This window comes from Lycorma delicatula, chromosome 10 (assembly GCF_047948215.1).
Source record: "Lycorma delicatula isolate Av1 chromosome 10, ASM4794821v1, whole genome shotgun sequence".
Lineage (NCBI taxonomy): Eukaryota > Metazoa > Arthropoda > Insecta > Hemiptera > Fulgoridae > Lycorma > Lycorma delicatula.
In genome coordinates this window covers 7,547,501-7,564,158 of record NC_134464.1, presented here as the reverse complement: position 1 = coordinate 7,564,158, position 16,658 = coordinate 7,547,501, and the positions used below count along the sequence as shown (strand labels likewise).

Here is a 16,658-nt window from a genome sequence, read left to right as displayed (position 1 = left end):
ACGAACTCTGATCGCACTATGCCCTCACTATCGAAAAAAAACAACGAGCATGACCTTGATGTTGGATTTTGACTGACGTGCCTTTTTAGGGCGAGCAGATGAACCGGTTTTCCATTGGGAACTCTGCATTTTGGTTTCAGGGTCATAGCCGTAGACCCAACTTTCATCTCCAGTTACAATTTTGGCCATGAAGTCCGGATCTGCATGAAGACGACCCTTCAACTCTGTGCAAATTGACACACGATTTTCCTTTTCTCGAATAGTCATTCGCCTGTTTGAACGAACCATTGCATCCACTTTTTGCACATTTTCAATTGTTTTTGAGGTTACTGGACGTCCCACATGCTGCTCGTCTTCAACAGACTCATTTCCGTTTTTAAATCGGTCATACCACTTGTACAGTCTTCAAAGTTACCGCATTATCGCTGTACACCGATTCTAACATTTTGTGAGCTTCTTTGGCACTCTTTTGCAACTTAAAACAAAACTTAATGTTAATGTGTTCAAAATTCATGTTGCACAACAGACACGATAAACACAACTTCACTCTAGCGGCTCTGGCAGCTGACTGGCAAGCTCGAACGTGTTACAACTTGTCCCTGCCTGTCTCAGTTGATCACGCTATTGGACAAATTACAGCATATGGATGTAGCGTCGGAAGTTGCCGCTATAAAAATTCATTCACCGTATTTTTTTATCACACCTCATATCCACATCTACGTTTAATTAATTTGGTAATTAGGGACAAGGAAAGTGTACAAATTAAAAAATGTAAAATCGCCGATCAGAAAAGAAAGATACACCCGACTGGTGTCGGACTATCCATTTACCACACAAACCGGAAGTGTTAAACTTAATTTCATCTTACGTGTAAGGGAGAAGCATTTTTCAAACTGGGGAGGGTTCAAAAAATTAACCAACAATTTTACACAAACAATAATGAAATTATTTTACGAGAAAACAAAACATTCATTATAAACATTTTACATATATTTAGAAAATAAATTAACGAGATGGTCGCATTTATTTTTCATTTAAAAGGTTCTCCATATGTGGATCTACATTAGCAACACAATAAAGCAAATTGTTTTAAAATGATAAGACGATTCCTGTATATAGTTTTTAGTACAACCGTAGACGAAAAACCCTTTCCACAGAGGTAAGAAATGGTGAAAGCGATTAATATTTTAAACGTTTCTACGACCAAATTTCCATATTCACTTCAATGAGCAACCCAAAATGTACCTAAATCTTCAGATGTGAATTCTAGTTGTAGTATTTTATATACACAAACATTTTGATGAGTCGGAACAGCTGAACAGTTGCAACATTTTCACTGAATAGATTTAGTACTCGTCTCTTTGAGAAATAATTTTTATCTTCCAGGAAATACTTCGTAGACTGAATTTTTAGTTCACGCAAATGAATTTTCATGCTATCCAAACTGTGGTGTTCAATTAGTGACTTAATCTGACTATAGTGACTGACTATAATCAGAAGTACAGATGTAACAAAATTTTTCCTTTCAAGGTGAATAATTCAGATATCAAGTTTCTTAATGAAAGCACGAACTTTGTATTTTTTTTTTTTGTCTTCAGTCATCTGACTGGTTTGATGCAGCTCTCCAAGATTCACTATCTAGTGCTAGTCATTTCATTTCGGTATACCCCCTACATCCTACATCCCTAACAATTTGTTATATATATTCTAAACGTGGCCTGCCTACACAATTTTTCCCTTCTACCTGTCCTACCGATATTAAAGAGACTATTCCAGGATGCCTTAGTATGTAGCCTACAAGTCTGTCTCTTCTTTTACCTATATTTTTCCAAATACTTCTTTCTTCATCTATTTGTCGCAATACCTCTTCATTTGTCACTTTATCCACCAATCTGATTTTTAACATTCTCCTATAGCACAGCATTTCAAAAGCTTCTGATCTTTTCTTCTCAGATACTCCGATCGTCCAAGTTTCACTTCCATATAAAGCGATACTCCAAACATACACTTTCAAAAATCTTTTCCTGACATTTAAATTTTTGATGTAAACAAATTATATTTCTTACTAAAGGCTCGTTTCGCTTGTGCTATTCGGCATTTTATATCGCTCCTGCTTCGTCCCTCTTTAGTAATTCTACTTCCCAAATAACAAAATTCTTCTTCCTCCATAATCTTTTCTCCTCGTATTTTCACATTCAGTGATCCATCTTTGTTATTTCTATTACATTTCATCACTTTTGTTTTGTTCTTGTTTATTTTTAATGCGATAGGTCTTCCGTAGGACTTCATCTATGACATTCATTGTTTCTTCTAAATCCTTTTTACTCTCGGCTAGAATTACTATATCATCAGCAAATCGTAGCATCTTTATCTTTTCACCTTGTACTGTTACTCCGAATCTAAATTGTTCTTTAACATCATTAACTGCTAGTTCCATGTAAAGATTAAAAAGTAACGGAGATAGGGAACATCCTTGTCAGACTCCCTTTCTTATTACGGGTTCTTTCTTATGTTCTTCAATTATTACTGTTGCTGTTTGGTTCCTGTAAACGTTAGCAATTGTTCTTCTATTTCTGTATTTGAACCCTAATTTTTTTTAAATGTTGAACATTATATTCCAGTCTACGTTATCGAATGTTTTTTCTAGATCTTTGTATAGAACTTAGATAGAACTTTGTATAAAATGTTTTTATCACATCCTTGCAAATTCACATTTACGCCGTTTAAATGTGAAAATACATCAGTAAAATAAGCCTGTAAAACAATGAGAATGAAGTTTCTTTATAGTGGAAAAAAATATTAATTCATCTTGCAACTCCAATAACCAGGTTAACACTTTCTCCCGCGATAACAATCTCACTTCTGTATAGAAAAGAAGAGATTTTTTTCTTTTTGCCCATTTAAATTTTATTTTATTTTGATTTTTATTACATAGTTTAGCAAACAGCCTATTCTGTAACTACCAACTTTTAATAAAATTACCCGCTTTTCAAAGAATTTGTTCGAGATTTTCTGGCATATTTTTTGTAACAAGAGCATATCTGTGAAGGAAGCAATCCACCCTTGGTACATAAGACATATGTTTTTCAGAGATCCACTGTTCTATTCTGTTATAGCCTTTGCACCATCACTACATACTGCAATACATTTCATCCAATCTACGTAACAGTTATAAGCTTCATAAAAAGCAGCAAAAGATGCACTCCTGTTGTACGACCAGGTATTGATTTGTAAAACAACATATTTTGTTAAAGTCGATACATGGATGGAATATATTGAAGAGTTATACGGAGGAAATGAATTAGAAAATGGTGTTATAGAGGAAGAAGAGGAAGTTGAGGAGGATGAAATAGGTGAAATAATACTGAGATCTGAATTTAAGAGAGCATTAAAAGATTTAAATGGCAGAAAGGCTCCTGGAATAGACGGAATACCTGTAGCATTACTGCGCAGTGCAGGTGAGGAAGCGATTGATAGATTATACAAACTGGTGTGTAATATTTATGAAAAAGGGGAATTTCCGTCAGACTTCAAAAAAAGTGTTATAGTAATGATACCAAAGAAAGCAGCGGCAGATAAATGTGAAGAATACAGAAGAATTAGTTTAACTAGTTATGCATCAAAAATCTTAACTAGAATTTTATACAGAAGATTTGGAAGGAGAGTGGAGGAAGTGTTAGGAGAAGACCAATTTGGTTTCAGGAAAAGTATAGGGACAAGGGAAGCAATTTTAGGCCTCAGATTAATAGTAGAAGGAAGATTAAAGAAAAACAAACCAACATACTTGGCGTTTATAGACCTACAAAAAGGCTTTCGATAACGTAGAATGAAATAAAATGTTCAGCATTTAAAAAAAAATTAGGGTTCAAATACAGAGATAGAAGAACAATTGCTAACCATGTACAGGAACCAAACAGCAACAGTAACAATTGAAGAACATAAGAAAGAAGCCGTAATAAGAAAGGGAGTCCGAAAAGGATGTTCCCTATCTCTGTTACTTTTTAATCTTTACATAGAACTAGCAGTTAATGAGGTTAAAGAACAATTTAGATTCGGAGAAACAGTACAAGGTGAAAAGATAAAGATGCTATGATTTGCTGATGATATAGTAATTCTAGCCGAGAGTAAAAAGGATTTAGAAAAAACAATGAATGGCATAGATGAAGTCCTATGCAAGAACTATTGCCTGAATTTTTGAAGGTATATGTTTGGAGTGTCGTTTTATATGGAAGTGAAGCTTGGACGATCGGAGTATCTGAGAAGAAAAGATTAGAAGCTTTTGAAATGTGGTGCTGTAGGAGAATGTTAAAAATCAGATGGGTGGACAAAGTGACAAATGAAGAGGTATTGCGGCAAATAGATGAAGAAAGAAGAATTTGGAAAAATATAGTTCAAAGAAGAGACAGACTTATAGGCCACATCGTAAGGCATCCTGGAATAGTCGCTTTAATATTGGAAGGACAATTAGAAGGAAAAAATTGTGTAGGCAGGCCACGTTTGGAATATGTAAAACAAATTGTTAGGGATGTAGGATGTAGAGGGTATACTGAAATGAAACGACTAGCACTAGATAGCGAATCTTGGAGAACTGCATAAAACCAGTCAAATGACTGAAGAAAAAAAATATATATATATTTTGTTTGATTGATCTGTACCTATCGTGTTCATACCTCAGAAAACAACAAAAAACTGAGATATGTTTGCTGCACCTGTAAATTCATAGAATCGAATACTAAAAAATTCGCTTGCTGAATTATCTGATCAGAAACATCGGCAGCCACGTCATCGATTCAACTTGATACTGTAATTAGAAAGCACAATTTTTTTTTTTGATTTTTCCTATACTTATTAAAACACTGAAAATATCAATTGCAACAAGCGATATGAGGTTTTCTGCAATTGTATTGGGTTTGGAGATCTTCGCTACTCAATGCTACTCTAGATAAAATGCATCCCAGTGTACTTTTATCACACTATTTACTTTTATATTTATATTTTCAAAAATAAGAATGTAAAATAATTAAATGCTACAGACAAGGAATAATATTTGATTACAAAAATTTACATTTTTAAAAATTGCTGCTAAAACAGTGCTAGAAAATTTATTTTCTTATCGTATTAAAGGAGAAGAAGCAAATAAAAATTATTTACTTTCAGAAATGGTAGTAAAATTAACAGACTGAAAATTTTTATTAAAAAATTTAAATATCTGCGCAAAATGTTTACGATACAATTAAATAACACGCAGCAGGAAACGATAAGCGATTCAAATATTTTGTTTTAATTTATACTTGATTTAACTACAGTACAACCCCATTTAACCGGACAAAATGGGTCCAGAAGTTGTCCAGATGAGCAAAAGTCCGGAAAATCTGGAAATGTATAATATACGTACACTACAGCTTAATGAAATCTCTACGGTAGGACGAAGAACGAGGAAAACCATTCTTTAAACATTTCGCAAGACATCATCCATGTTGATTTTTGCGACCTGTATACGCGTGGAAGTAAATTCAAATTTTACTAATATTCTTCAGCGCTCTAGGTTTAGCCGATTTTTCTGTCACAAGAAGTGGCAGCATAAACTTGCCTGATGCATTACTGCATAAAACTTACTGTTTGGTTCGCTTGGCATTTCTCACGCCACCACCCCGTTCGGTCACCGTAAAGCATAAGACCGAATGTTTGTACCGCAAGCGGCAACTGAACCTCAAGCAGTTTAGCGACTAGTATCTTAACATAGCTCCTAGAGCTTACCTAAAAGCGTGAACGGACTAAGCACGGTGCCATACACTACCGACTTACATTTCCCAACCGTTCATTGTCATATATTCACTAAAACGGGTAGGCTCACCCCATCAACTCCTAAAAATATATGTGACATCCATAATAAAATTTCATTTCAAGGTAGAAATTTACTGCCACGCCTAGGTCGCTGAATGCCAGCAAGTACTTTCCACCATTTTATAATCGTGGAGCCATAATAATTGGCTGGTGGTCAGCCGTACTCAGGGTTAGCTTCCCACGGCAATGCGGTAAGAGTCTTTCCCATAAGCAAACTACAGATGCCGGTTGAACAAACCAACCGCATCAAGAACTCCACACGGTGTGACATGTGGCTCTTGCCGCTTGTGAGTAGCCAATTTTCCGCTTGACCTCTAAGTTCCAAGGTGGCCCCTGGTCTCTGGTCCCCCCAAGAGCAGGGCATTCAAACATCGGCTGTTCATTTGACTGGACCTCCCCGCAGACACACGGCTCATCAGCTGCCAGGTGAAACCGAAACAGATATTAGTTAAAGTTAGCGTAGTTGATGAGCACCCAGGCACCCGTCGCCCTTAAGAACGAGCTATAGGCATATTGTTCCCCCAAACCCTGTATAACCTTATATAAGGATCTTCTCACAGTGCTCTGCAGCCTCGTACCACAGTATGTAAAGACTGTGATACAAAGTAACTGGCGATAAACTGGATACATTATACAGTAGGCCTACTACTGTGTTTCTTTAATCTATTTTAAAAATTTTAATTTGCTACATACTACTGTATAATGGTACATATTTTATTTTCGATAATTAAAAATGCCTTTCTCTATATCAGTCTGGATAATCCAGAAGTAATGTTAAACGGGATTGTACTGAATTACTTATAATCAGAACTAAGGATGGAGATCTAAACGTGGTTTTGCATGGAATGACGGTGTCTAAAAACTATAATTCTGTGATATGCTTACAAAATTTATCAACCGCTTCTCCGACAACTAAATACTTATTAATTAATAATAAATGAACGATTATTAACCTGGCATTAACTTATGTAATTTTTCAACGCCAAGTCCACCAACAACTTCACTTAAACCCTGGGCAGCACCTGATCGATCAACGGAACTTGTTTCTGATGTTAACGTTTGCATCAACCAAGGTAATAAATCTTCAAAGCTGGTCTCTCCCATACCTCTTACCGTAGCACCTAAAGCTCTGGCAGACACACTACGTACCTGAAAAAATAAATAAATACTTTACGGTATACAACGCAATAAAGGTGAAATAAATAAAAGATAAAACAATGACATCTTGTTACTGGTTATTTCAGTTTATCTTTTATACAGGGTCATTCACGGGAACCGGATGATTTTGAAGTGGGTTGTACTCGGGCGTTCGTGGTGGGAGGGGCACGTGGCTGGTGTCTGACGTTTCCTTTGTTCAAAGCATTTACATTTTAGTCGTTGAGATGGAGCCGTGGATGCTAGACCAATGCCTGTACGCGTATAACAGTTTTGTGCGAAATGACGAATCCGTAACTGCTGTTGGGCGAGATTTCCGCCATCAGTTTAATATTCATGGTAATGCAAGTGTACCTTTTCGTAACACAATATTGCGACGGGTAAACAACCTTCGAACAAGCTGTTCAATATTGAAGAAAAAACCACCGGGTCCCTGACGAACAGCTAGCACTCCGGAGAACATCGAACGAGTAAGGGAAGCCATTGTCAGAAGCCCACGCCGCTCTATTCAGAGGCATTCAGCAGCGCTTCAAATGAGCACAAGTAAGGTAAGACGAATTCTGCATACAGACCTGCATTTCCATCCTTACAAGATAGCCGTCGTGCAGCAGTTAAACGAGCAAGATTTCACGCAGCGATTACAATTTTGTCGACAAATGCTTACAGTGTTTGAAGAAAATGAAAATTTGTTATTGTTAATGAGTGACGAAGCCCATTTTCATCCAAATGGCTTCGTCAACAAACAGAATTGCCGGTATCGGGCAGAAAGAAACCCACATAAGCTTCACAAGAGACCTCTTCATAGCCCAAAGGTGACTGTCTGGTGTGCAATAGGAAAGGTAGGTGTTATTGGACCATATTTTTTTTTAAGAAAATGACGCTGCCGTAAATGTAACAGCTGATCGTTACATTGCGATGTCGAATACGTTTTTCATCCCTGAGTTACGAAACCGGGGAATCGATTTTCAAAATGTGTTATTCCAGTAGGATGGAGCTACAGTGCACACAGCGAGGGCAACGCTGGCTGTTCTCCGCCACTTGTTTCCAGGACGGATCGTTTCCAGATTTTGAACAATTTAGATTCGGAGTAACAGTACAAGGTGAACAGATAAAGATGCTAAGATTTGCTGATGATATAGTAATTCTAGCCGAGAGTAAAAAGGATTTATTTAGAAGAAACAATGAACGGCATAGATGAAGTCCTACGAAAGAAAATAAACAAGAAGAAAACGAAAGTAATGAAATGTATTAGAAATAACAAAGATGGACCACTGAATGTGAAAATAGAAATAGAAAAGATTACGGAGGTAGTAAAATTTTGTTATTTGGGAATTAGAATTACTAAAGATGGACGAAGCAGGACCGATATAATTTACCGAATAGCACAAGCGAAACAAGCCTTCAGTAAGAAATATAATTTGTTTACATCAAAACTTAATTTAAATGTCAGGAAAAGATTTTTGAAAGTGTATGTTTGGAGCGTCGCTTTATATGGAAGTGAAACTTGGATGATCGGAGTAACTGAGAGAAAAAGATTAGAAGCTTTTGAAATGTGATGCTATAGGAGAATGTTAAAAATCAGATGGGTGGATAAAGTGACAAATGAAGAGGTATTGCGGCCAATCGATGAAGAAAGAAGCATTTGGAAAAATATAGATAAAAGAAGAGACAGACTTATAGGCCACATACTAAGGCATCCTGTAATAGTCACTTAATATTGGAAGGACAGGTAGAAGAGAAAAATTGTATAGGCAGGCCACGTTTGGAATATGTAAAACAAATTGTTAGGGATGTAGGATGTAGAGGGTATACTGAAATGAAACGACTAGCACTAGATAGGGAATCTTGGAGAGCTGCATCAAACCAGTCAAATGACTGAAGACAAAAAAAAAAAAAGTTAAAGGGTCAAAGATTTTCGAGGTCCATCTAAAGGAAATAAGTGTTATCGATATAAGTATAAAAACTTTTTACAATTCTTTCTATGTTCGATTAGTGTTTTACGGTTAGTAACTTAAAAAAAATAATCATATTTGTAATACCATAAACAATGAAACCAAATGTCTAACGCTGCCGTTGTAAAATGCCCATATCAACATAATTTTAAAAAAATTTCACTCATTTACACAGCTTACTAAGTAGAAAAGATAATAAAACACAAGCGAACTTACCTCAGGTACAGGATCGAGTAACGATGATTTCAGTCCAGGTATAATAGTAGGTAAGTAAGGAGTTAAGTCTTTTTGATCTGTCAAAGAATACATGTTACCAATAATCTTTGCAGCCATTTTACGCGTTTCTGTCGAACGATCCATGAATGCACGTTGCACGACCGGCATAATTAAAGCTAATGATGGTGCATCGATAAAATGCACAAACTGAGTATCCAACAATGTTTGTAAACAAGTAGCTGTCTTATGAGAAGGATCTTGTAACGCTTCCAACAGCACAGGAACAATAGCTGTAATTGGAAATCATTCATTTAGAATTTATTGTAAAATTGGTAAATGAGATTAAAAAAGCCACTACGCACTACAATTCTATGAATGTACAGGGTTATCAAAAAGGAATGGTGCGGTTTCGGTAATTCATCGGAAGATTGTAGGGAAATTTCTAGATGTTACATTGGTATTCCTGAAAGCCTCCAACCCAAAAGTTTGTTTATCAGCAGTTGTAACCACAACGTCAGTTCTTGTATTGTTGTTGCGGTGAGTTTAGCGAGTTACTATGTTCTCAGATAAAGACAAAGCAAAGTGTGTTTTATTGATGACCGAATTAAAATCCGTAATTTTAGTTCGACGTGCGTTTCGACGTGAATTCGGAAGAGATCCGCCACACAAAAATAACATAACACGTTGGTTCGAAGAAACCGGATCGGTTAAGAAACAGAAATCAACCGGAAGACCAAGTGTACCAGACAATACGGTTGAACTAATTAGACGATCGGCAATTAGAAGTCCTGGGAAGTCCATCCCCCATCGAAGCGTCGAATTAGGTATTTCAAAATCAACAGTTCACAAAGTTTTACATAAAAAACTGAAATTACACGCTTATAAAATCCAGATAATGCAGGAATTGAAACCAGATGATGGTGTAAAACGTTACGATTTCGCTGTAGAAATGTCAGACAGAATAAGTGAAAACGAATCATTTTTAGATGATATAATTTTTACAGACAAAGCTACATTCCACGCGAATGGATGCGTTAACAGACACAATTCACGAATACGGGGCTCTGAAAACCCACACGCAATTATCGAGAAACAACGCGATTCGCCTAAAGTTAATGTTTGGTGTAGCGCGATGAAAAATCGTGTAATAGGTCCTTTCTTCTTTGCTGAAAAAACAATTAATGGAGTCGCGTATATTGACATGTTAGCCAATTATTGCTTTCCTCAGCTGGATGAACTCGAAAACATTCATCGACTTCATTTCCAACAAGATGGTGCTCCCCCCGCACTTCAATAGATCGGTTACGGACGCTTTGAACGAAAAATTTGGAGATCGATGGATAGACCGGCAAGGACCCGTACTTTGGCCTCCAAGGAGTTCAGACCTGACACCTTGCGGGTTCAGACTTTTCTTGTGGTGGTGTATCAAAAGCCTTGTTTATACACAAAAAATTTGCTACCTAAACCGCTTAAAAAACAGGATTAATGAAGCAATGACAACCATTAACGAAGAAATTTTAACTAATATTTGGAGAGAAGTTGAGTATCGTTTCGACATTTGTTGGGCGACTAAGAGCGCACGTATTGAAATTTATTAATTATGTAAAAAAACATTTGAGACGATAAATTTGAAAAATAAAAAAACATAAACTGTTAAGTAATTCTGTTTTAATTTAAACCATGTTCAAAACGGCACCATTCTTTTACGATAATGAACTATATTAATCAAGGTAAGATGAAATCTAAAGGTATTAAATATGTTTACTTATCTCCGGAACTACTAAACTGTTTTTCAAATTTCATCAAAGGCTACGCTTAATGAGCGGTAATTACAGATACAGTCTTCTGCTTAATGTGCACAGAAGTGAATTAAGTTATTGTAATATCCGACAATTATTTTTCAACATGCATTCACCCTTATGAAAAATCCAATAATTCATGCTATCAATGAGGTTATGATACCTTGCTTTCTACGTCCTTTCTTTTTCCTGCTTAACCTCTCGTAATTACCGTTTAGATAATACTTCAGAGGATGATATGTATGAGTGTAAATGAAGTAGTCTTGTACAGTCTCAGTTCGACTATTCCTGAGACGTGTGGTTAATTGAAACCCAACCACCAAAGAACATTGGTATCCACGATCTAGTATTCAAATCCGTGTAGTGTTTTCACCACTAGACCAACCCGGTGGGTCTTTCAAGGTTCTGTGGTCGTGTATAATTAACAAAATTGAAATATGATATTCTAACTATTCTTTTTAAAAAACATTTGGTACTGGAAGCCAGCACAAAAATCGATGGTATAATTGAAAAGTTTGAGCTTTCTGATCGACCTGGTACGGTAGAACCTTCTATTTAAATAATGAATAATTATATAATGATCTTTTTTTAAAAAAAAGGAATCTTCCGATTTCAGAGGTGAATAAAATATTCAGTACTGAAGTGTTTTATACCTGCTTTGGCCTCCTGAAAACACTGTCCTCCTTTAATTAATAAAAAGTAAAATGCTCATATAATTTGTTTACATCAATAATTAATTTAAATGTCAGGAAAAGATTTTCGAAAGTGTATGTTTGGAGTGTCGCTTTACATGGAAGTGAAACTTGGACGATCGGAGTATCTGAGAAGAAAAGATTAGAAGCTTTTGAAATGCGATGCTATAGGAGAATGTTAAAAATCAGATGGGTGGATAAAGTGACAAATGAAGAGGTATTGCGGCAAATAGATGAAGAAAGAAGTATTTGGAAAAATATAATTGAAAGAAGAGACATACTTATAGGCCACATCCTGAAATAGTCGCTTTAATATTGGAAGGACAGGTAGAAGGAAAAAATTATGCAGGCAGGCCACGTTTGGAATATGTAAAACAAATTGTTAGGGATGTAGGATGTAGAGGGTATACTGAAATGAAACGACTAGCACTAGATAGGGAATCTTGGAGAGCTGCATCAAACCAGTCAAATGACTGAAGACAGAAAAAAAAAATGCTCATCTTAAACATTTTCGGAGGCAAGTAAAGTCACCAATGAGTTTTCTTCGGACCCCTTAAATAATGGAAAACTATTAAATAAACAGAAAAAAATTATTAAAATGAAAAAATTAAATAATCAGCAAGATTATTTAAAGAAATCTAACTATTTAAGATTGAAATTCTGTCAACACATTGCTCTTTTTTCATTTTAGTGTTTAAAATAAAAGTTTCAAATACCCCAACATAAGATAAATAATACATTTTCAATATAATTAAATTCCTTCTAGTTATATTGATGCATTCTATACCTTGACAATAGCCACAAAATAATAGACTATATATTCTTATAAATGGGAAAGTGTTCGTCCCATCAATTCTTTCATTATCTGAACAGCTATACACCCGTGATTTTTTTTTTGGGAATTAATTATTTCTGACAAAGATTTTAAGAAAAGTAAGCAAACACCATTTTGATTTCGACTGTATTGAGTTAATTTTTAAAAAGCTGGTCTGGAATCACAAAGCTTGAAACTCGATTTGGATTTTCCTCTAGGTAGAAAACTACTGCTGAATGATTTTTTCCCTACTCATCCCTAAGAGGATGAGTAGGGAATACCTCATACCCTAAGCGGGTATAAAACAAATGCAAACCAGTTTAATCGTTCCAAGGACGGGATCTGAGAAAATGAGCAAAAATTATTTTGATTAACAATACCAAAGAGGTTAAATTAACGTTTTAACTTTTATCTATGAGGGATGGGGTTCACTTAGGTAGCAAGTTACTATCAAAACTGAATCTTTCTTTCTCACTGTCGAAAGATTTCCTTTTCAATTTTTCATAACCACTGATATCTTGTTTCAGTCGAGATGAAATATTGAAATTTATCACGAGTATTTACACCAAGCTCAATTCAGGATATCTTTTAGTTAAATCCATCCCCAGGAAGCTTAAATAGGATTAAAGTTGTGTTCAACATAATAATATCACAACATTCTTTAATAAGAATACATACAACTGAAGTTTCTCCTTTAAAACACTCCTAAAAGAACAAACTTCGATTCAAGACGGATTTTATTGGTTATTTATTTTATTTTATGATCCAACTATTAGCTAGAATTTGATTCTATAATCAAAATCAACATCTGAAGAAAAAACTGACAAACAGATAAACCACATGAAGAATAAAATTTAGCATCAGATAGGCATTGACAATTCCGTTCACAAACCATTTCAACTTAACTTGACTATGTGAAACTGTATATTGATTAGCAGTCACAAAATACATTCTTAAACTCAAAAAGAGCAGATGTGTAGAAATGCAACTTAAAAGTTATCTCTGCATAAATAACAAGTATAAGCCAGCAAAAACTGTTATCGCACATAAAACTAATTTTTTTTTTGTCTTCAGTCATTTGACTGGTTTGATGCAGCTCTGGCAGACTCCCTATCTAGTGCTAGTCGTTTCATTTCGGTATATCCCCCTAACAGTTTGTTTTACATATTCCAAATGTGGCCTGCCTACACAATTTTTTCCTTCTACCTGTCCTTCCAATATTAAAGCGACTATTCCAGGATGTCTTAGTATAAGTCTGTCTCTTCTTTTAACTATATTTTTCCAAATGCTTCTTTCTTCATCTATTTGCCGCAATACCTCTTCGTTTGTCACTTTATCCACCCATCTGATTTTTAACATTCTCCTATAGCACCGCATTTCAAAAGCTTCTAATCTTTTCTTCTCATATACACCGATTGTCCAAGCTTCACTTCCATATAAAGCGACACTCCAAACATATACTTTCAAAAATTTTTTCCTGACATTTAAATTAATTTTTGATATAAACAAATTATATTTCTGACTGAAGGCTCGTTTCGTTTGTGCTATTCGGCATTTTATATCGCTCCTGCTTCATCCATCTTTAGTAATTCTACTTCGCAAATAACAAAATTCTTCTACCTCCATAATCTTTTCTCCTCCTATTTTCACATTCAGTGGTCCTTTCGTTTTGTTCTTGTTTATTTTCATGCGATAGATCTTGCATAGGACTTCATCTATGCCGTTCATTGTTTCTTCTAAATCCTTTTTACTCTCGGCTAGAATTACTATATCATCAGCAAATCGTAGCATCTTTATCTTTTCACCTTGTACTGTTACTCCGAATCCAAATTGTTCTTTAACATCATTGGCTGCTAGTTCCATGTAAAGATTAAAAAGTAAGAGAGTTAGGGAACATCCTTGTCGGACTCTCTTTCTCATTATGGCTTCTTTCTTATGTTTTTCAATTATTACTGTTCCTGTAAATGTTAGCAATCGTTCTTCTATCTCTATATTTGAACCCTAATTTTTTAAAAATGCTGAACATTTTATTCCAGTCTACATTATCGAATGCCTTTTCCAGGTCTATAAATGCAAGGTATGTTGGTTTGTTTTTCTTTAATCTTCCTTCTACTATAAATCTGACGCCTAAAATTGCTTCCCTTATCCCTATACTTTTCCTGAAACCAAATCGGTCTTCTCCTAACACTTCTTCCAGTCTCATCTCAATTCTTCTGTATAGAATTCTAGTTAAGATTTTTTATAAACGACTAGTTAAACTAATTGTTCTGTATTCTTCCCATTTATCTGCCCCTGTTTTCTTTGGTATCATGACTATAACACTTTTTTTGAAGTCTGACAGAAATTCCCCTTTTTCATAAATATTACACACCAGTTTGTATAATCTATCAATCGCTTCCTCACCTGCACTGCGCAGTAATTCTACAGGTATTCCGTCTATTCCAGGAGTCTTTCTGCCATTTAAATCTTTTAATGCTCTCTTAAATTCAGATCTCAGTATTGTTGCTCCCATTTCATCCTCTTCAACTTCCTCTATAACACCATTCAAATCAGTATCACTCATTTTTGTTAACGCACAACAAAAACTCATTTCACGAAACATTTTGTTTATTATTAATACCTAATATAAATTACCTGTTCATATAACCAAATATTTACTAATAATTTTGCCATTTTAGCTTAGAAAAAAAAATAAGACTCATTACTTTATTTACAGACCTGGTACGTATAAATATTTTAATGAAATAAATCTGTTTTTAAGAACCACATTATTCCTCTCTACTGTTACATTATACATAGTTCTATTAAATAAATCATAAAGTACAAAATATTGAAATAACACATATCTATTCAGATTTATATATATATATAAAACAAGTTATTAAATACCTGAGTTAATCTATCCCGTATAGCAGACTCTTTTTCCAGCTGTAATCTAATCGCTTCTTTTTGTTTTGGAGTTAATTCTGGATCCTTTACTTTGCCTTGTCTTCTCTTTTTTTCTTCTAATTCACGTCTTAGCTGTAATTCCTCCTGCTGTTCCTTATATGAATACACTTTACTTTCTCGTTTCATATTTTTAACATTCAGTGTGTTCTCGTCTTTACTGTAATCGTAAAATTTACTATTATTAAATATATTATCTATTTTTGTTTTTTTTTTGCAGTAATCTAGAAGTCATAGCAAGAAACAAACACTAAATCAACTAGATATTTCAAGCGAGTTAACACCAGAGGACTTTCAGAGGGCAGAGGACTTTCAATAATTAAAGAGATAAACTGATGTAGAAATAAAACATTTTGTAGGACAAGTTTTATACTTTCATGACGTTAAGTTGGCATCACTGGGATAAGCTGTGAACAGCTGACGGATAAAAATTGTTTCGTTTATAACATCAATATAGCATTTAATGACGACATGTGTACTAATATGTTCCATATTAGTTGAACGATGTTCAACGATCCATTTTTTGCTTTCTAAAGGCGAAAAACCGGCTAAATTCTTTTCTCAAACGATTTTACAGTACGGTGAAAGTTGTATGAACCGCAAAAATTTTTATAATCGGGTTCAAACAGTTTTAAAACAGTCTAACATCAGTGACTGACGAGCAAACATCCTGACTGACCAGTGGAAGTATCAACTCCTTTACTTGAAACCCGCATCGACGACACTCATGAAGACCGACAGATTACAGTTTATCATATAGCAAAAACAGTTGCGGTAAGTGTCGGCACAGTTCATAACGTAACAACATCAAGTACAGGAAAACAAATTCAAAACGGATCCCAAAAGAATTAATGTAACAACACAAGAAAACATGATTCAAAGAGTGTACAGACTTGAAAGAACGCTATGAAATGGAAGGTCGCCCTTTTCTAAACAAGCTTTTAACATGCGACGAAACTTGGGTTCACCGTTTTGAACCGGAGTCCAAAAGACAAAGAATGTAAACACACCAGTTCACCTGTCCAAAAGAAATTCAGAACGTAAGCATGAGCAGGAAAAGTCATGTTGACTGTCTTTTGCGATGCCGAAGAAAGAACGCTATGAAATGGAAGGTCACCCTTTTCTAAGCAAGCTTTTAACATGTGATAAAGCTTGGGTTCACAGTTTTGAACCGGAGTCCAAAAGACAAAGAATGGAAACACACCTGTCCAAAAGTTAGAACGTAAGCACGAGCAGAAAA

At 35.1% G+C, this 16,658-nt stretch overlaps 2 protein-coding genes across 2 annotated transcripts in view; both read right to left on the bottom strand.

Annotated features, from left to right (window-relative positions):
* Window positions 1–9,335, bottom strand: part of LOC142331650 (uncharacterized) — an 89,145-nt gene extending 79,810 nt beyond the window's left edge. Inside the window, exons 1-2 of the mRNA XM_075377673.1 lie at window positions 9,168–9,335; window positions 6,798–6,993 (exon numbers count right to left, since the gene is read on the bottom strand). Coding sequence (XP_075233788.1) covers window positions 6,798–6,993; window positions 9,168–9,335 — 364 coding nt within the window. The remainder of the gene's footprint in view (window positions 1–6,797; window positions 6,994–9,167) is intronic.
* The window catches only part of LOC142331290 (stalled ribosome sensor GCN1-like), a 31,456-nt gene continuing 24,117 nt past the window's right edge, over window positions 9,320–16,658 (bottom strand). The window contains exons 5-6 of the mRNA XM_075377083.1: window positions 15,362–15,578; window positions 9,320–9,457 (exon numbers count right to left, since the gene is read on the bottom strand). Of these exons, the coding sequence (XP_075233198.1) occupies window positions 9,344–9,457; window positions 15,362–15,578 (331 nt within the window). The 3' untranslated portion in view covers window positions 9,320–9,343. The remainder of the gene's footprint in view (window positions 9,458–15,361; window positions 15,579–16,658) is intronic.